This window comes from Ictalurus punctatus, chromosome 9 (assembly GCF_001660625.3).
Source record: "Ictalurus punctatus breed USDA103 chromosome 9, Coco_2.0, whole genome shotgun sequence".
Taxonomy (NCBI): domain Eukaryota; kingdom Metazoa; phylum Chordata; class Actinopteri; order Siluriformes; family Ictaluridae; genus Ictalurus; species Ictalurus punctatus.
Window position 1 is genome coordinate 23,849,105 of NC_030424.2, and position 21,930 is coordinate 23,871,034.

At 38.8% G+C, this 21,930-nt stretch overlaps 1 protein-coding gene across 2 annotated transcripts in view; it reads left to right on the top strand.

Annotated features, from left to right (window-relative positions):
• si:dkey-16j16.4 (uncharacterized) overlaps positions 1 to 20,968 on the top strand; it is a 32,273-nt gene extending 11,305 nt beyond the window's left edge. For both annotated transcript variants that reach the window (XM_017476661.3, XM_053682453.1), the window contains exons 2-5: positions 6,630 to 6,711; positions 8,304 to 8,746; positions 10,908 to 10,961; positions 19,021 to 20,968. In XM_017476661.3, coding sequence (XP_017332150.1) covers positions 6,630 to 6,711; positions 8,304 to 8,746; positions 10,908 to 10,961; positions 19,021 to 19,146 — 705 coding nt within the window. In that variant the 3' untranslated portion in view covers positions 19,147 to 20,968. The remainder of the gene's footprint in view (positions 1 to 6,629; positions 6,712 to 8,303; positions 8,747 to 10,907; positions 10,962 to 19,020) is intronic.
• Positions 20,969 to 21,930: the final 962 nt, after the last annotated feature.

Below are 21,930 nucleotides of genomic sequence, written 5' to 3' on the forward strand. Positions count from 1 at the left end.
TTTTGTTTTGTTTTTGCTATACACCAAAGGCATTTAGGTTTGAGATCAAAAGATGTATGAGACAATAGATCAGAATTTCAGCTTTCATTTCCTCATATTTACATCTAGACCTGTTAAACAACTTTGAAAATGGCAGCTTTTGTTTCAACCCACCCATTTTTCAAGGTGATCAAAAATATTGGAGCATGTAACTGATAAGTGTTTCTTGCTGCCCGTGTGTGTGTATAGAAAAAAACCCAAAAGAATCGGCCTTGCTGTTCCAATACTTATGGAGGGGACTGTATATGGGGGACGTTCTACATAAACAGATAAATAAACATTTGTGATTGTTGATATGGTGAAGTTTTGTGTGACGATCTTTATTTGGCATTTTTGGAAGTAGTCTCCAGTGTGAGTGCTTTGTAACAATCAGAAGCAAAGCTGTAACTTTAAGTTTTCAGGACTTGCTTTATGCTTTGTGCCTTGTTAGTAACTTGACAAGCTGTGTTTTATTTGTCTTATTAACTATAAGAGAGAGGGGGAAAAAAGGAGGCCTGTGAAGGAACGACTGTTTATTGGGACTGATTTATTTTGCAGATGTTTCACAACCTTAAACATAACTAGTAACAGATTAAAAAGTACGACATCTCATTATTTAATAAATAAAATATTCTTAGGATTGTCGAACAGCACATGCATTCATACTCAGTTTTATTGTTACAGTGCATTTTTAACCAATTTTACAATAATTAAATTGTCCAGGTTTTTTTTTTTCTTTGTCTGTCTGCCACAAACAACCCTTTGGAACAGACTAAAAAAGTTCTCAGTTGAACTCTAAGGACAGCTATGGGAAAGGAAATTGGAAAAATCCAGTATGAGCTTAAACGAGTTAAGGATTACCATGTGAGAGACACCATGAGGTTGAGAACAGCCTTCCTAAATTTCAACACCAAATGTTAAGCTTAGCACAAGGCCAGTGCTTGCGGAAAGAAGCATTTGTAGAAAAACATGTTGCACTTATTACTCCCTCCACCTCCTTCCTGGATGTTTACGAAGACAAAATGAGTGTCTCTGAGATTTATGTTATTCCCAGTGTGTGGAACAGAGGTCTGTGGTTGGCGTGATGCACTGCAATGTAGAGCAACAGATGTTTTACCAGATTTTTTACTTCAGTGCTAGCATATGTAGCAGTGCCTCACATAATGCACACAATGCATTATGCTAAATAATCTGACTATGCTTGTCAACAGTTGCATGATTGCCATCATAGCAGATCAGCCCTCAGGGCAGTGATCCGGCTCACAGGCACATACACACCGTGACCTTGTGCAGAGTGCTTTTCACTGTGGGAAACCTTACACCCCCCCCCCCCCCCCCCCCCCCCCTCCTGTATCTTCTGGCAGTGCTGCAGCACTCTTTTTCCACAGGCTGGAGATGAAATGTAGACAGTGGAGATGTGGAGAGATTGGAAGAGCTCTCCTTAAAGTCATCACCTTTGATTGACCACTGAATAAATGTGAATAAAATGGATGTTTGTATTAATATACAGGTGGGTTTTACACTGTGAAAAAGATAATTAAAGTCCTCGTAAAGTGCCTTGAAATGTGTAGCGTTATTCAATGTGTTGACGTAATTTCCACTGAAACAGGAAGTCAATTGTTGATCCGTATTGGTGGTAGAGAGAGACTTCATATATCTTCTAAATGCGAATTTTGTTATTGTTTTGGAGCACATTAGCTTATCGATAACCTTAAGGCTAACATATTCACATGAAAAGTCACAAAACTTCAAATAGTGGGTGGTGTAAAGCTAACTAAGGATGCAGAGCAAACTCAAAGGTTAATGGAAGTATGTTATCCAATGTGTGCTCTGCTAAAGTGGTGCACCTAAGTAACCAAAGTGGTGCAACTAAGTAACCAAAGTGGTGTATATTCAGTACCACTGCAAAAATTGCTTGGCTAAACACCCTGGGGTTTTTGTTTTTGTTTTTTGCAGTGCATTGGTTAGTTTAATGAGAAACATTAGCTTCATGTTCAGTCTCTATTTAACCTGTAGTGCACTTTTTGGGGTGAAGCGATTTTATAAGGTTATCAGTGTTCTTATTGGACTAATCATATTGTCCAGATAGTTCAGTATATGCACATGACCTCCACACTAAGCACACTTACTGCAAAGTAATTTGTTTCAGTTTGAATGTTACTCATCAGAATGAATAAATGGCAAACCTTGTATATAAATCTAAACAAAAAACGTTGTTTAACAACTGCTAAAGCCTGAGTAGTCCTTAGTCGTGTATTTAATACAGACGATCACGTTTAGTACTTCTGTATTTTTGTGGGTTTCAGTTCACAAGGAAATTGTAACATTGGAATTGTTTATGTGACGGTAGGTCAAGTAAATTCAGGTCGAAGTCTCTGCTACTGCTGACTTATATAATACTCGATGTAGAACAGTCTATGTATATGTAAGGAATAAATCATGACTGGGCATGCAGTTATAGGAAAATAATCAACCAAGAGGGTGGTGTTATGCGACCTGATGTGAAGCAGAGTTACTGTTATACTCCAATAACAACATGTTCTGAAGTGTTGTATTGCTCTTATACCATGATAGTTTGCCAATGCTAACAATTTTACTTTATTAATTAATGCAACATCAAGTGTAGTGGTTAGCATATTTACCTCGCACCTTCAGGGTTTGGGGTTTAAATCCTGCCTCTGAATGGAATTTCCAAATTGTCTGTAGTGTGTGAATGGGTGTGCGATTGTGTCCTTCGATGAGTTGGCACCCCATCCAGGGTGTCCCCTGCATTGTGCCCCAAGTTACCTAGGATAGACTCCAGGCTCCTCCGCGACCCTGTGTAGGATAAGCGGTATGGACCATGGATGGATGGAGGGATGGATGATATGTCGTATGTTGTATCGTTTCATAGTTATGTTTAATGTTGTCGAATATCCACAATACATCCATTTACATTATAGTAGCTATATACAGTTGTTCCACCACTGGCCTTTGAGTTAATATGACAAAAAAAGTTTCAGCTTTACCTCTGACTGTTATAAAGTGCTGACACTGGAGACTCCTTCCAAAAAATGCTATATAAACATTTCTTCACCATAAATGAAAATATCACAATATCAACAATTACTTATGTTTATTTTTAATCCTTTTTTTTTTTTTTTGGAGCGCCTATCATACAAAACCGTGTAGAAGCAATAATGTATGAGAATGAGCACATTCCACGCAAACCGTGCAGCTGACACTACTGTCAAAGCTGCTGTTCTAGAAAATTAATCATCTTCTGACCAATCAGAATTGCGAATTCAACAGCACTATGGTATATAGTAAATTAGTGAATGAGTGAGTGAGTTAGATAAAGCAAGAGATTAATGGCACAGAATACCATTGCTAGGAAGCTACATGAAATATTGTAAGTACAATGTGGCAAGCAGTTGATTCATCTCACTTCCAACACTTTCAAGTCTTTATTTAACCCAACACTAACAAACCAACTCTAACAGCTCAGACATTTTTGAGAATAATGGATTTAGGAATGGTAATAATGTTAATATATTGGATTTAGTAGGGAAAGTTGCCATTTACAAGCTCAAACGTAGTCGTGACTTGTTTTCTCCCATCTGGGGAGTGTTTCCTGGGAAGCAGGCTCTCATGGGTTGGAGAGTATTTGGTTGTCAGTGGGTTGGGAATGTGTGTGACAGTGTTTCATACTTTACCTGAATGATGGGTTGAGGCCTTTTACTCCAACCCTCGTGGCTCTCGGTTCTTTCTCACACTTGTTTCTCATCACTTGGTGGAAACTTGGAAACTCTCGCAGCACTTCACCTCTTTTAACAGCTTGGATCGGCTTGGATCAAATTCTGCCTCACTTGTCAGTTGCTTTTGATAAAAGTGTCCGTCAAATATTTGAATGTAATTTTTGTGCTTCATCAAGAGTTTGGTCAGCATCTATACACAGTATTTGCTCACAATTATTTTCTTCTCTGAGTTTCTGTACGTTCTGTACATCTGCAGTCGTTTTTACGAGGTGGAAATGGGAATATTGTGGAAGTGTTTTAAAGTTGCAGGCTTTAATTGCCAAATAGTGGGTGGCTTGGGTGGCAACTTACCTCCTTCATGTCATGGGATCTGGTCTGTCACAAAATGCCACAGAGTACTACTACTACTACTACAGTATAAGTAAGTAAAATAACATGATTGAGAAAATAATCAACAGCCATAATCCGTCATTTCATCACAAACCTGTCTTCTCTCTCTCTCTCTCAGTTAAAAAGACAAAAAATAACTGCACTGAAACCTGAAAGTGCAAAGTTCTCTGTCCTGAAGACCTCCCTGTGGAGGGAAAGTTACAACTCACCATTACAAAGCACTGACACTAGACACTCCTTCTATAAAAAAATGTTAAATAAATGTCTACTTACAGAAAGCTTTCCCAATTATACCTTGTTCTTTGTTTAATGCTAGTCTTCAATCAGGTGGAACGTTTGCCATACAAGTCCCTGTGAATGCGAATGAGTTGTTACTATAGAAACAATAACATATTAGAACAAAAACATTCAAATAAACCTGTGAATTGAAAAGTGCAGTCCCAGTAAAGAATGCAAAGTAAAACATTGCTCTTAAAATACACTATCATAGTTACACTCATGCCATGCTTCCACTCACTGGTGACTTTAATAGGAACACCTGTACCCCTACTCATGCAGTTATCCAATCAGCCGATCATGTTGCAGCAGCACAATGCATAATAACATGCAGATACACATGAATAGCTTGAGTTAATGTTCAAATCAAACATCAGAAAGGGGGAAAAATGTGATCTCTGTCATTTTGACCCTGGGATGTTTGTTGTTGCCATACAGGCTGGTTTGAGTATTTCAGGAACTGCTGATCTCAGGGTATACAGTCTCTAAAGTTTACATAGAATGCTGTGAAAAACAAAAAAACAACCACTTAGAGGCAGATCTATGGTGGAAACACCCTGTTGGTGAGAGAAACTTCAGAGGAGAATGGCCAGACTGGTTCAAGCTGACAGGTAGTCTATAGTAACTCAACTAACCACTCTTTACAACCACGGTGAGCAGAAAAGTATCTTAGAACATGCAGCGTGTCAAAGGTTGAGGTAGATGTGCTACAACAACAGAAGATCATGTGATTTGAACTACAGCTGTAACTACTACCAGAGCTGCTGTTATGGGCATAAACACTGTCTGACCAATCAGATTTCAGAATTTAAGAGTGCTGTGGTATAATATGGACTGGTGATCTGTCATTGTCTACCCAGTGTACGTAAGGTGTGGTTTCATTGGAAGAGTAGTAAGTGGTCAGGTCTTAAGACTAAGACTTTCACTATTGGAGAAGACTCTCATTAGGCCCGTGGACTTTACTGGTTTGCTTACAGTTCTTCTTCAACCACAACAAAGAGCCATTTATCTCATTCAGACTTTCTCTGCTTTTTGCTCTCCCCCTCTTCTTCATCTTTCTGGGTTTCTTTCTTTCCTATGTTTTCACTGGTTTTATGCTCAGCAAGAGGTTAGAGAGAGAGAGAGAGATAGATGTGTGTGTGTACTTGAGAACAGATGGCAGCTGGTTGGCCTGGCCAAGCAAGGCAAGGTAATTACTCTGCACTGGGTTTCTTAACTCTTTAGGAGTAGTCTGTTGTTTTTCTACCCCCCCCCCCCACACACACACACTTAAAGAAGTGGCTTTGGCTGAGAGCAACCTAGCTTGCAACACATGTTTTTACAGCAGTTCTGCTGGGTGGGACTCTCAATCATTGCAAGACTTCCTCATTTTGAATTTGTTCTTCTTGTTTTGGATCCAACATTCAACAGGCAAATTTGTGCAGCATTTATAAAAAAAAAAGAAAAGAAGAAAAAACAATTATTTTGCAGATTGAATGTGACCCAACAGTTGTGACCCAGCACCCAACACTTAGTAGCTACTGTTGGTACCCACGCACTGCACTAATTTAGTGTATAATATAAAGTGCACATACAAAATATTTTTTCAGCACACTTAGTACTGTTTGTCCTTACTCTTTTACAACGGTGTACTTTAAAGATTTACGATCCTGCTATCTGGTATCACCTGGAAGAGGGTGGTGGTTTCATGCTGTCACAGGGAGGTGTCCCCCACCACCACCACCACTTGCTACTGTTGCATTTGGCTTGCTCTCAAATCTAAACCTACATCTAGATTTCAGTAAAGTTGCTTTGTGACACCTTTACATGCGATATACAAATACAGTTGAATTGAATTAGTCAAAGTAAGCACATTTTTGTCAATGTTTTTAGGACCGATTTTGTTTTTGGATCACACACACATCTCTCTCTGGGAACTTGTTCGTTTGTGTCCTGCCTGGAAAAGCAGTCAAAACATAAAAATGTAGGCATTTTTGTGTCAAAAACAAACAAAAAAATCTGGATAATTTCCTACTAGGTTCCTAAAGTCGTTTATGATGTTTTCATGAATGGCTGTGCTATGTTTTCATGCTGCAGAGTGGAAAAACAGATGTAAGACTCTAAGAGGAATGACTCTTCACCCACACACTCTTTTTGTATTACGATTGCATTATCATAACTCTGGTATGAGACGAGTCATGAGATCTATGTGTTGCTTTCCAAACACAGATTTCCTACCACGGCAGTGAGGAAGGTGGAGAGAGCGAAGATTCTGAAGGAGAGAACCAAGAGCTGGCACAGATTGACCGAGGTGGGTGTCTTCATTTTATCCCTTCTTAACCACAATCTTTTTTTGGGCTCACTTTCTTTTTTTTTTTTTCCATCTAAATTTGGACCTCAGGTTATAGAAATATAAGGATGTTCTTAAGTGTGTGGCATCCAGACTTATTTAGAATTAATCTCACTTCGACCTGAGGTGTAATTCTAGACCCTAGACCCTTTTATATAGATGTACTGTACACAGGAATACATCAAGTACAAAACACACAAACAATGTAAAGTGAAACATCGCTCTTAATATACACTACCATAGTTACAGTCATGCCATGCTTACACTCACTGGCCACTTTAATAGGAACACCTCTACCCCTACTCATGTAGTTATCCAATCAGCCGATCATGTGGCAGCAGCACAATGCATAATATCATGCAGATAGACATCAAGAGCTTCAGTTAATGTTCAAATCAAACATCAGAAAGGGGAAAAATGTGGTCTTTTTGATTTTGATCCTGGAATGTTGTTGCCATACTGGCTGGTTTGAGTATTTCAGGAACTGCTGATCTCCTGGTGATCTCCTGCTGAACTCACACACAACAGCCTCTAGAGTTTACACAGAATGGTGCGAACGCAAAGAAACAACCATTGAGAGGCAGATCTATGCTGGAAATGCCTTGTTGGTGAGAGAAACTTCAGAGGAGAATGGCCAGAATGGTTCAAGCTGACAGGAAGTCTATAGTAACTCAACTAAACATTCTTTGCAACCGTGGTGAGCAGAAAAGTATCTCAGAACATACAGTATGTCAGACTTTGAGGTAGATGTGCAACAACAACATCAGAAGATCACATCAGGTTTCACTCCTGTCCACCAAGAACAGTAATCTGAGGTTATAGTGGGCATGCGTTCACTAAGTTGAAGATTTGAAAGAGACCAGATGATTGGACCACTTGGCTAATTGGATAATAGTATTGATGAGCAGGGATACAGATGTTTCAAATAAAGTGGCTAATGCATGTAACTTTTTCTGTAAGTCCAGCAGTGACTGTTAGCTGTTGGCTAGCCCTTGTAGTTATATAGCTAGGTTAGAAGCAGGGTAATAAACTAACACTAATGTTATCTGTCTATCTATCTCTCTAGCTACATAGCAATGTTGAAGTAACTTGGGTGTATGCTGATATTTATGTAGCCAATTTATTCTTCATCCATTTTTGACAAGGTACTACAAAGTTACAATAACGTAGTAATCCGCGAGAACAGGTTTTGACATTATGACTATTATTTCCACATCTCTGGTGCTGATGAAATTCATTAAAAGCAATAGAATAACAAAGCCACCTTGGATGTTTTGTGGTGGATTCATGTCTGTTTGGCCAACAGTCTCATGCATCCTCTTTCTGGTAAATTATAAACCATTCCACTATTCAAAACCGTTTTATCATGACCCCAGCTGATTAGATTGATTAATCCCTGACCCAGTTGATTAGAAAATTGATGCATAATTGAAAGCATGTGAAAGCAAAATAAACCATAAATGACATCATAAGGGTGATCTTGGTATGTATTGTGAAATTTGTTCATGCTGACAATAAATATCGAAGTAATTGAAGCTTGTTTTGTCCTTCAGAGCGCCGCAGGAACTGTGTTTTAACCCCCCTGGCTACCAGTCAGCAGCCTAATCAGGGCCTGCTTTCCCCGGGCCGTGTCCGCCGTGTGCGGTTGCTACTGGAGCCTGCCATGGAGCGCCATAGCTCTGAAGAGGAGCTTGAGCGTATTGCGGGAATTGCTAGCACCGCAGGTGCTGAGGGTGGATGCAGGTGGCACAGACACGGCGAGCTCAGCAGCACCTCCAGTGACGAGGAGGTGAAGGACCTGTGTGAGCCAGGTGCTTCCCCCAGCCCTGTGCTGTTCAGCTCGTCACCACCTCGAGGCCTCAAACCCACACACACCTCCACACGACTACACACCAGACCCATAATCCTCAGCCACTTCGAACAGCCCGCCGTGCCATACTGGATACACCGGAGAGAGCCCGGTCGGCCAAGTCTGGACCTGGAGAAGATGCAGCAGGTTTGGAGCTCACTTTTATAATTTACAGGTTGACTTTATATCATTTTTAAGCATTGTTTATGCAGGAATTTAATAAAACCATTGTTTATAGTTAGTATTAGTATTGAGGTATTAATTAGTATTAGTATTAGTATTAATAGTAAATGCCTGTTTAAATCTGCAAGGACTTCATGATGCATATTGAAGGTTTATTGTTCTTGTATGTACAGTATGCATATGTCACAGTTTCCATTAATGCTTATTACTGTTTGGGGAAAAAACACTTTCAGACTACAGCTCTTTGTTGCCTGGATTTGAAAAGGCTGTCACGCACACACACACGCACACGCACGCACACACATCAACATTCTCACATAAGGCCCTTGTGCCAACCACCTCCAGAGAGAGGAACGGATGACAGATGTCACTTCACCCCTCCCTGTTCTGTGTCTGTCCCGGTGAAGCCAAGCTTGTGTATGTGTGTGTGCGCATGTGTGTTTGTGTGTGTGTGTGTTTGGAGGATTAAAAAAGTACGGAGAAAGAAGGAGCAGACATGTTTAATATTATTTGGACAGACTGTCAGAGTTCTCCTAAGATGAAGAGCAGGCTATATGGAGAAGACAGTTGAGGGTTTTGAAGGAGGAAGGAATAGAGAGTGGTATCATACTGAGGGCCTCCATATGTCCATAGTTTTCTGTGGTGAGGGTAGATTATAAGAGACAGCGGGGGCTGAGTGTGAGTTCATGAACGCCTGCTCAAGTGGAATAGGTGGTGTTGGATAGTTGCTGCTGAAGTAGCTGCCAAAAACTTCTCGTTTTAACCCTTTGAAATCAATTTAACTTTTTTTGTTGTTGTTGACCTTTGACAACTTCATTTAATCTCTATGCAGAGACCAAGTCTTGATTTAACTGCCGTGTTTAAATTCATATTAGTGCTGAGCTTTGTATTTCACTACAGGAACAGCTGTTGTGTATTAGGATAGTATTCCACATTTGGTCATTCCAATTTCTCTATGTTACAATAATCCATACAGACCAATCCTGAGACATATGCAGCTGCTCATGTGCAGCAGACATGGCTGAGGTGGGTGTGTTTGAGCTTCATGAATGGTTGAGATGACAGATGATGAAATCAGATTGGACGGTTGACTGAGCTTTTCGCATTTATTACTGTGAAAGGCTAATCTTTTATCCAGAGTGACTTACAACTGAGACACGGTCCAAGGAGAAATCTGAGCAGGGCTTTGCTTATGGGACTAACGGTGGTGCTCTCTCATATGTGGGATTCATATTCTTCATTGTACTAGCGCAGACCCTTATTTACCAAGCAATTACTATTGATATGACGATAAAAGCTATAAAAAGATATCCCAGTACCCATGACGGCTCAGAAAAGTGTGACACATTTCAGTGTCTGAAACTCTTAACACATTTTTAGCGACATTTTCAAACAGTAAAACATATTTTCTTGTTTTTATTTGTTAGATTGCTCAGGTGTGCATTGGTATTGTGCGCATAGGCTCAGCAAGATCAGTTTACACTGTACTATTAGCAAAGCTATAGGCAAATATTTCCCAATCCTGCTCGCTATACAATTTCATGCATTAATTAGTAATGCGTTTTGACATTTTCTTTTGGAAATTCTCAAGATATGCTGGGTATTGCATTTATTAACTTTGACACCACAGTGCTTCAAGCTCACAAAGGTTCTCCACCAAAGCAGCAGGAAAAAAAAACAATAAATGTTTATTATATACCCTGCTGAAAATACAATAGAAACCATCACAGAAATTCTAATGGTTTCCACTACAAATACTGCTACAAACCACCAGCTAAACATTAAAACCATTACTGTTACCATCATTACCATTGTAATGGTATCCACTAGGCATAACATGCCACCAATAGAAGGCAAGAAATTACCTGTATAGACCCACATGGACCATTAGGGTTTCTATAAAAACCAATACAATTCTCATTATAACCATTAAAATCATTACTCTATTCTGTGAGGGTCTCAGTTCTATGAGGGTTTCTATTGGGTTTTTTTCAGCAGGGAAGTCAGAGCTCTGCTGAGGGCTATGACTGGTGTGGTGAAGGAGAATATAGGACAGTCAACACGGGAATGATGTAAGCCTGGATCTTATCAGTGTCAATATTTCTGCCTTGGTTTTGCGTTTCAGAAAATGCTCCTGAAAAAGAACTGTGGCGGGAAAACAAGGACAATCAAGATCCGGGTAAGTGTGCGATCTGAATCATGAAAAATGAATGCATGTGTGAACTAGCTTTGAGAGTACTAATGATATAAATGTGGGTATGCTTTAGCTGTGTGTAATAACATACTATAATACTGTATGACATCATGCTGTTGAGAGTGCTGGTTTGGAAAATGGGTTCTGAAATATTCTGTTTTGTTGGCTTAGGTTAACCATCTAGCTAGCATTAGCAGTGAAGGATATGAAGATTTCTCTCGGAAATCCTGTCAGGTTTGCTCATGTTAGCTGACTGGATAACATTAGCAGTGAAAATTATGAGTATTTGAGGTGAAATTTCAACTTCCAACTGGTTAAAACTTCTGAAAACACCCTCTCAACTTGAAATTTCAACTTTGCTGGTTAGCCTGTTGCTAAAGTACTAGCTATTGTCCACTGGCTAGCTTCTTGCTAAGCCGCTTGCTGTTGTTTCTGTACTGCAATTTCAGTCCAAAATATTGCATGAATGCTTGATGTTCATAGCACCAGTAGCTTCTCAGGTACCTGCAACTGAAAAATTGCAGTTAAAGTAGCTTTTCATCAGCTTAATGTGCTCTAACAGAGCAAACAAAACACATGCTTTCGAGGAGGCATCCATGTTTCTATTTTCCCACGTCACACTTTGAATGTGCTGAGGTGGGAAATGACGTTATTACAGCTTACAAATGACCATTTACAAGGCGCCACAAACACAGCATAAATATAACATCTCCACAGGAACACTGTCAAGTTAGCTCACATTAACTTGCTGGATAACATTAGCAAGGACGATTATGGAAATTTATGAATATGACTTAAAAATATCCTCAGGAATCCTGTCAGAACCTATCACTTATGTTAACTAGCTGGAGAATGTTAGAAGTGAAGATTTCTGTAGTACCATTTCTAAATATGACTTAAAAATCCCCTCAGAAATCCTGTCAGGTTTACTACAGCTAGCTGGATAGCAGTTGCAGTGAAAATTATAAACATTTAAAAATATAACCAGAAATCTTCTCAGAAATCCTGACAATCTTGCTTTTGTTAGCTATCTACCTAGAACTAGCAGTGATGACTAAAAAATGTATAAATATGACCGAAAGGCAGTGCCTTACATAACTATTTACCCCCTTGAACTTTTCCACATTGTGTTGTGTTATAGCCTGGAATTGAAATTGACTTAATTGGGATTTTTACCATTTGATTTCCACAATGTGTCTAACATTTGAAGGCGCTGAATATTTTTTTTTTTTTAAATTGTGACACAAAAGTTATTTAAACAAATATACAGTCATTTGTGGTTGCATATGTATTCACTCCACTCCATCAATAAATGGTAAAATCACCTTCACCGCTGCATGTCTTCTGGGATGTATATCAGTCATCTTTGCACATCTGGATCTTGATATTTTTGCAGATTTTTCTTGGGAACCTCCATGCAAAACAGTAACCTGAGCTCAGTATTGAACCGGAGGCCCTGGAGCTGTAAGGTGGCAAGTTCCAGGTTGTAACACTACAAAATGTTGAAAAGTTTTAGGGGTGGATACTTATGCACGGCACTATATAGGAATGACAGTGACTTCTTTATTTATATTAATACATTAAAAAAAAAAACTTAGTGACACGCACACTCTGAACCACTGTCATTTCTATATGGACACCCACATTTCCATTTCAGTGCAATCCAGTCTGTACATGGATCTTATTCCTGGAGTCTTTCTTAAAAAAAAAAATATATATAAAAAAAAACAAAAAAAAAAACAAAAAAAAAATTATAATAATAATGTCATGATTAATGTAATGCATGCCCAGGCCCTGTGTTTGAATGTCTGTTTTTTCCCCAGCGTGTTTCTTCTGTAACTAAGAGCCGTTATGTTTCTGCTAATTAGCTTAAAACATAATTGTTGTGTAATAGCTTTTCTTCTCTACGCAGTCAATAACCTCCAATCTGTCTACAAGGGATTGAATGTCCCTTTTATTTGATTAAGGTAAAGAGGAGAAGAGGAGTGAGGCATGGCGAGAGCCCTGGTGTGTGTGTGTGTGTGTGTGTGTTGGGATGAAGTCATTTTCCTTTTATAGAGTACCTTCTGTTGCAGGATCTCCATGATCTGGAGAGAATCATAGAGAAGGGGATAGATGTGGGCCCCCCCCCCCCGTCTTACTTCCTTGCCTTCTTGTTTTCAGCCAGTACTCTTTTTATATCTTGTCCTTTACCCCTCTCTGCAGTGTAGATTGCCCTAGCATCTGTATCTTTCATTCTCAGTCTCTTTCCTCCTCCTTTACTCACTATTTAATCGATGTCTTTCTTTCTCTTCACACACTCAAGCTTCTTCTGTCTTTCTTTTTTACGGGCTGTCTTCCAGCTAAAAGTTGATAGAGGGGGGTGTAGTGCTTACCAAGGGGCCCATTAGGAGAAATTGTCATTATCATGAGGGCTGAATGTATGTCTCTGGAGTTGTAAGATGGAGGTCTGGGGAACATGAGGGAGACAAGGAAAGAAAAGAGTCATCTGTGGCTGAAACCGGAGCAGATAAACACTCTCTGCTGAGGACGATACTCAGCTTGGGCAGATGTGAAGGGTAATGGGGGTTAGCATTTTCCCATAGACTATGTTCTTGTTATAGAATAGGATGTTACTGTGAAGGTAGAAGGAAGCATAATTTTGAAAGCTAAATCTGGCAATAGGTTGCCACATTTCTCTCTATCTACAGCTGTGATCTACAGGTCCAGCAGTAAATGCAAACACAGATTGAATACAATCTGTTATAAGGTACATTTGCTTCCTCAAAGAAAAAAAAGCCTACATTTGGTTCCTCATAGATTTTATGATTAAGTGCCAAACTGGTCCTACGGCACTGACAGTGGTTATGTGAAAGGAAAAGAGTTTGGCTCTATGCTATGCATGCTCTCGTCATTTCTCTCCCTGCTAGTGGTATAAGCAGGGGCCATGTTTAGGCACTCATATGCAAAACACGTTAACTTTTACTTTCATTCCTCTTCACTGGAACCTGATCCTCCCACACCTCTTCTCTTAAGCCCTGTAATGTTTCAGTAAGACCCATGAAGGCTATTTCAGGCAAGACATGATTTGACCTTGCATAGGCGTGTATATGTAATATATACAGGTGCATCTCAAAAAATTAGAATATTGTGGGAAAAGTTCAATTTTTCCCCTAATTTAATTCAAAAAGTGGAACTTTCATATATTCTGGATTAATCCCACATAAAGTGAAACATTTCGAGCCTTTTTTTTTGTATTAATCTTGATGATTACGGCTTACAGCTCATGGAAATCAAAAATCCAGTATCTACTCGGTGACAAAAACAGTCAGTCTGGCTAAAGGTGTGTAAAACCTTGCTTAAGCATGATTTCCTCACACATTGAATTTCAAGCTTTGACGAAGTTGTTGGATAGATATGTGCTGTAGTGAAATGGACATAAGCCTAATTAATTCTGCTTGTATTCAGATAACGGCCATTAAAATATCCGCAATGCTCCTGCTCTGTGACTTTCTTGTTTTCACTTCTGTCAGCATCCAGATTTTAAAATGCTGTAACTTTACCTACAGTATGTTTCTGTTTACCATGTACATTAAGCATATTCCAGTTTCAGTTCAGCCTAGATCTCAAAATTTGTGTAATATGTTAAATGTCAAAATTTCACCATGTGAAGGGATTTCCCAGACTGAAGAATAATATACAGAATAATATCCTAGAATAATAAACAAAACATGTATATTATTAGATTATGCATGACTGTTGAGAAGGGGAAAGAAGAAAATAGATCTAATCCTTGAAGTATAGATCATTAATCTGAAGTTTGACTCAGTACTATAATAATGTTGGACCTTGGCTCCGAATCCAGCCATTAAATAGCTTATATTTTAACTTTGATGCAGTTTTGCCTTATAGAGGTTCGTTTGGATCCCTGGTGCAAATTTACTGCCTTGTGGTCAGAGAATTTATCCATAGGGGACTGCTCCTGATTACAGAGAAGGAGCAAACATAACCCATGATCTCCCACACCAAAAATGGCTGGAGCGAGTGTTGTATTGGTGCCAACTCACATAAACCCGTTTCCTCTAAGGGATAGAAGTAAGTGAGAGTTGCTAATACCAGAAACAGGCTCTTGGCCATGGAAAGAAGAAGCAGGAGTTTTGTACTGGACTGCAATACTCAAATGAAAGCATTTAATTCAGAAAGCATTTTTCCAATTACTGACTTTGCTGGTCAAAAGTACATTTTAATTGAAATAACTGATTGTTTTCAATTTCTGTATGATGGAGTATAGATTTAATTTGAGCTTATTTGCTTACTTTGGCTCAGCAATGGCGATTGACATAAAATTTGTAATCCCTACTCAACTGTACTAAGGTTCTTGGTTCTTAAATTTCCTGATTGAAACAGAAGTTTGAAGTGGTTATATATTTAATCTAATAAAGTAATAAGCAATGTTAAGTCCATGGAGGACTCCTTAACAGTTTATAGTAAATTCTGTCCCAACACACTTGATTCAACTCATGAATGCTTTGTTGATACATGGTGCTCAAATTTTTTTTTTCATTAAGCTACCCCATGGAAACTGCCCCCTACTAGGCTTGCTGTGATAGACACTGTTACTGGTGTTGGGGCTGCACACCGATTACATCACTTGCTCACTGCGGCACCGCCCCCACTGTCGTGTTGATTTTTTTATAGTAATAAAAATCATTTAGTTCAGTTAGAGAATGGACGCTACAATTCAAAACTGAATGCGTCAGCTCATTTCAGCATGAGCTGAATGAGTCAGAGTCATAGCACAGATCAGCAGGAGTCAGACTTCATTTATCACGTGACAAGAGTGAGGCGAGCTGACTGAGACGATGACGTAAGATTTGGTTTCAAAAGTTCTATGTTTAATATAAGCGAGTTTGTCACTGTACTGTTTTGTAGTGCTGTTTTTCATAAGAAAAATAACGAACCCACCAATCAAGCAATTGCTGTTAATTCGAAAGCGAAAATGAAATGCAAACGGGCGCACGGGCATTCATAAGAAATGGGGGAAGACGACCCCACTCATGCCCCCCCCCCAAACGTCACATACCCCTTACTAAATGTGATATGCTTTAGTGACCTAAGTAATAATCTCAGTGATGTAGGGATGTGTACCTATATGTGGGTTTGTTTTCCTTAGTCTAGTTAGGAAATATTGAGTTGTTGAACATTACTATAATTGAACTTGTTGATAAATAAATCTGTAGAGCATGAAGGAACGAAACTCAAACATGCATAGCATTACTGTTGTTTTCCACATGCAAATCCAGCTGCTACAAATTATGTAGCTAGTATTTAAAAATGCGAAGACATTTATAATGTCTGTATAAAATAAATAAGTACACCCCATAGAAATTGTTGACTTTTTTTGACTTATTTGGTCAAGCGAACATTTGATCATCTTTGAAACAGTGCCTATTAATAAATATGTCAATACTTGAACAAAACCACAAGGAAAATGAGCTTTTTCAATCATTTATTCAACAGAAATATCAATAGATGTGATATTCTTCTGTGGAAAAAGTAAGTACATCCTTGGCCTCAGAAGTTAGTATTGCCCCCTTTAGCAAAAATAACTTTTTGTAGGCATTTTGCATAATTGTCCACCAGTCTCTGACTTCGGCTTGCTGGAATTTTTGACCAATGTTCCATGCGATATTCTTTTAGTTGCAAGATGTTTGAAGGTTTTCTTGCATGTACCGCCCGTTTCAAATCCCCCCACAACATTTCAATGGGATTCAAATCCGGGCTTTGACTAGGCCATTTCATAACCCTCCATTTCTTCTTTTTGAGCCATTCCTTGGTGGATTTACTAGTGTGTTTAGGATCATTATCTTGTTGAAGGGTCCACTTTCGGCTCAACTTAAACTTTCGGACAGATGGCCTCACATTATCTTCAAGCACTCTTTGATATGATGCAGAATTCATAATTGAATCAATGATTGCAAGCTCTCCAGTCCCTGAGGCAACGAAGCAACCTCAAACCATAACATTTCCACCACCGTCCTTCACAGTTGGTATGAGGTGCTTCTCCTGAAAAGCTGTCTTTGGTCAGCGTCAAATATGTCTGCTGTTACTGTAGTCAAACAACTCTATCTTTGATAAGTCTGTCCAGAGCACATTATTCCAAAAGGCCTGGTCTTTGCCTATATGCTCATTGGCAAACACTAGTCTTCCAAAGACTTTTTCCTGGCACACCTCCCATGCAGGTTAAATTTGTGCAATCTCTTTCTGATTGTAAAAGCATGCACTTTGACATCAACAGTTGCAAGACTTACTAACAGATCCTGTGATGAAATTTTGGGGTTCTTGGAGACTTCTTTTTTTCATCAGATGATCTGCTCTTGGGCTGAATTTGCTGGGACGGTCAGTCCTGGACAAATTGGCAGTCATTTGAAATCTGCGCCCCTTGTAGATGATGATTTTCCTTACAGTGGATGTTTGTATTTCAAATAATTTGGAGAGCTTTTTAAATCCCTTGCCAGACACATAGACATCCACAATCTTTTTTCTGAAGACTCTTTAGATCTTGGCAAGATTACACCAGACACTAGATATGAGAGGGGTATAAATAAGATAAGTTCCACCTGCACTCTCTAAGCAGGTTCTAATCACTGGCACCCAATCTTGAACACCTGATTCTAATGTTATGAATTTGTTGTGATAAATGAAGGAGTGTACTTACTTTTTCCATGTGACTGATCTGTTTTTTTGTGGTTAATTTAAATAGTGAAAATTACTACAGAATATCAATTCTATTTGTCATTTAAAAAAGTATATCACATTTTATTAATAGGCACTGTTCCAAAGAGGATCTTTGCTTGTCTGAATATGGGCAAGCTTTTTTCTGTTTTTATGTGTGTTAATCTATTTGCTGCTATGCTTTTTCAAGTTTTGCTCACATTACACTCAGCTCTTGTTAGCTAGCTGGCTAGTGTTAGCAGTGGTTATTAACAAATAAACTTAAAATTTGTTTCAGAAATCTTGTCCTTATGTCATGTAGCTTATTTTAGCTAGCTGATCTTACCAGTGAAAATAATGAACATTCATATGACTTACTAATCTTTTTCAGAAATCAGGTCAGATTAGTTTATGTTTGCTAGCTGGCTTTACTGGTGAAGTTAATGAACATTAAATATGACTTAATACTCCTGTCAGAAATCCTGTTGTTAGCGTATGTTTCCTGTCTGGCTTTAGCAGTCAAGATAATGAACATTAATAAATATGTCTTAATTATCTTTTTCAGAAATCCTGTGGTTAGCTTATGCTTGCTAGATGATCTTAGCATTTAAGATAATGAACATTTATAAATATGACTTGAATGAATTAATACTTTCCAAAAATCCTGTTAGCTTATGTTAGCTATCTCACTTTAGCTGTGAAGATAATGAACATTTATAAATGACAGACTTTAAACTGTTTTTCAGAAATTCGGTCAGGTTTCTGCTGAAACAAACAATAGAAACTCTCATAGAATTTGTAATGGTTTTAATGATTATAATGATAATTGTATTTGTTTTAATGGGAATTGTAATGGTCCCTGTGGGTCTCTACTGGTAATTTGTTGCATTCTACTGGTGGCATGTTATGCCTAGTGGATACTTTTAAGGACCAATAATGGTAATGGTTTTAATGCTTAGTTGATGGTTTGTAATGGTATTTGTAGTAGAAACCATTTGAATTTCTGTGATGGTTTCTATTGTTTTTTTTTGTTTTTTTCCATAGCTGACATAGCTGTGGAAATCTGTGAAAATACATGTGTATGTTAACACCAGTGACTTCCTTCTTACTTCAGAACTTCCTTTATATGACTCACTCATACTCCTATTCCCAATAACATTGAGTGAAGAATACACATTAGACTAGTAGTAATATATTGACTTGACTTAAGTCTGTTACGGAAGCTAACACACATCTGGATCTGGAAGGATAGTCCAGCCATTACCTCAGTGGAAGGTGGTTTCATTTTCACTGCTGCTTGTTGTTACCAGTTTAGCTTTACTGTATCATTCATTTCTTCTTTCCTTTACAGAACCTGACCGGCAGTCGTCACCCTCCCAGATACTCTTATGATCCCTCCATCTTTGCCTTCCGCTCTTTGAGCACCGCCCCTCCGTGCAGTCCCCTGCTCTCCAATGAGGAGCCTCCTTGTGCTTGAGGGAAGCCACTGGACTTTGAGATGAAACAGCACGTCTTGTTGTATCAACCTTTTCCTCACCTTAGGACAGGGACCGTTGTATTATCTTGTCATTTAGCAGGGTTTTAACCCAAACAAAGTGCCCAAGTTGACAAAACGGCAAATCCCAGGATGTAGAGGAGCATCAGGGAATTGGGTAATGGTGTCTTATGTTGTTTTACCCTTTTTGGCTGTCTGACCATATCTCAGGAAAAATCCTTTTAACATATTTCTACAAAGACGAGGTCAAGGCCACTGAACTATTACAGAGCCACAACAGAAAGCTGCATTCTGCTGAAATTGGCATTTTGAATCATTTCGTGGTTCTTGAATAACTCCGCACATCTGGCCATTTCCTGATGTTCAGGTCTAGTTATTCAATTGCCATTGTACTATGTGCATTTTGGCTATTTGTAGATCATGTGGAAAGTCTACACCGAGAGCTTTCGGCTGAGAAGGAAACGCGATGCGGCGTGATTTGTAATGTGAGGATGGACTTTATGGAATGAGTGGGAGCGTGCTACACTTCCTTGCAGTCTTAATAATCAAAGATGAACGAAATTCATGCTTTTAGGCTTGACCAACAATCGAAATATAAACTCAATATTATTTGGTTACCTCTGTCTGCCATAGTGCTTGCCTAAGGTATATTCTTTGACCACAATTATTAAATAAGCAAGGTAATAAAAAAGAACCCTGGTACTAGTCCAGCATTAGACTAAAGCCAGTTTTACACTGTGTGATTACAGCCATCTTTTTATTACTTCTCACACTGTATTAGATGATCCCAATAAACTCTTGGCTGAATTCTATACCAGACTGTGCAATAACGTGTTCTCCATGTCAGATTATATGTTCTGCTTACATTATCAATCAGTGTGAAAAGGTCTCATGCAGTAAATGGGGTCATGAATATGGAAACATTATTCAAAGTACGCTAGATGTCATAAGGATATTTTTTCTGTCCATATTTCATTTATGTTTCACCATTACCACTAACGTATTTCTAGCTATCCTGTGAGTTTTGTATCATGCTATGCCGTCCTCCTATTGGTGGACTTTAGATGAGCGTCATAGCAGCCACACTCTGAGATTTTAATGCAAATATCTGACATTGCCAAAACTTGCCAGCCATCTTTGGTTGCGATTTTTGTCTGCAACAGCAAAATAGGGCCAAAATTGTGCAGTGTAAAGCCGGCTTAAGCATATGAATCTGTTTGACCATCACAGGTTTAGGAAAGAGAGCGTACTCCGTGTTATGTGCCTAATATACTGGAGCTGCAGTATAGAAGCTCCTTTGCCATGTTTGAATGTTTTTGGACCAAGTATCAAAGTCAATAATTAATACTTATATTATCATATTTCATTGTAACCCCCTTTCTGGGTTAAGTCTAAGTTAAGCTTCTCTATTTTTGACTGCACTCTTTCAATCTTGAATTATTTTGGTAAAGAACAAACACAATGTTGAATATAAAACATGCGAAACGTTTTGTTTCAAGTATTTTGCATATGTAATTGTGTAGGTTTTAACCATGTACTGTATTGATTGTACCTAGCTTTTCAATGAGTAGCCTTCTCTTGTAGGGGTCAACATGTTTTTGCAAAAAGTGGGAGAGCTACAAGGAACGTTTTGTTACTGGTTCCACAAGTTTAATCTAGTTACCCATTCAATTATATCCACGTGGAATAAATATATACACCTACCGGTCGGACAGTACCTACATGTTTGTAACATGTTCTAGTTATTTTTTCTTTTTTTGGCCATGTTCCAGCGAGATGAATAAATGTCTCTTGGCTCCAGTGATGTGGACTTTGTCATACTTCTTTTGTTCATCAACATCGCATTTTTTGCCTCTATCACAGTTCATGGAATGCTTTTCAAAACACATTCTCCCTTCCCCATATCTGCTAACTCTTTACCCTCATTTTGTAATATGAGTGCTATCTTTCTGGCAGTGGAATGTGGAGTTCATGCACCATTTAATTTCCATGAGCTGAAGCAGTGGTCTCTGTAACCATCAGTGCTCGAGAACTGGTACCAAAGGGAGCAGACATCCAGGATTTGGTACTACCAGATGCTTCCTCATTGGTCTCAATGGCTAATGCTAATTCAAAGTCTGAGTTTATGTATCTCATTATGTGATGAGAGCATATTTTGGTTTCCTTTCTGTGTCCTTATCTCTAGTTCACTAGTATAAGAGTGTACAATGTCATCATGTGTATGGTTTTGTTTTTTCATTGCACAGGGTCCAAAAGTCTGAAGCCAATACCAAGAACTGGTTTGTTTAGTCAGTTATGTGAAACTAAGGCAACTGGGTCAAATGATTTCTTCAACAAATCACTCTTAGTAAGCCATTTTCGTTCTTACTGACAAGGAGGATAGGGTATAATTCATTAGTTAATAATTAGTTAACCTTTGAATGAAACAAAGGGCTAGATTAATAAGTATTATCTGAGTAAAATGTAGCATGGTAATGAATTCATATTTTTGGATCCTGCTCTCTGGAGTGTAACCTGCATAAGCCTGGCATCAATATAAGGTCCAAACCCACCCTCGAGCTGCACACTGGGTCCAGCATGGGCCGATTCCACCAGTCTACTCTTGCCAGATCCCAAGCAGAGCGATAAGCTGTGTGTTTGTGTATGCGAGCGTGGAAGCTGACGTCAATACACAGCAGTATTACAAAGCCAGAGGAAACCAATCGGGAGTGGCACAATTATAGTAGATGGGTGATGCATGATTGAAAGATACACGTGAAGAATGCG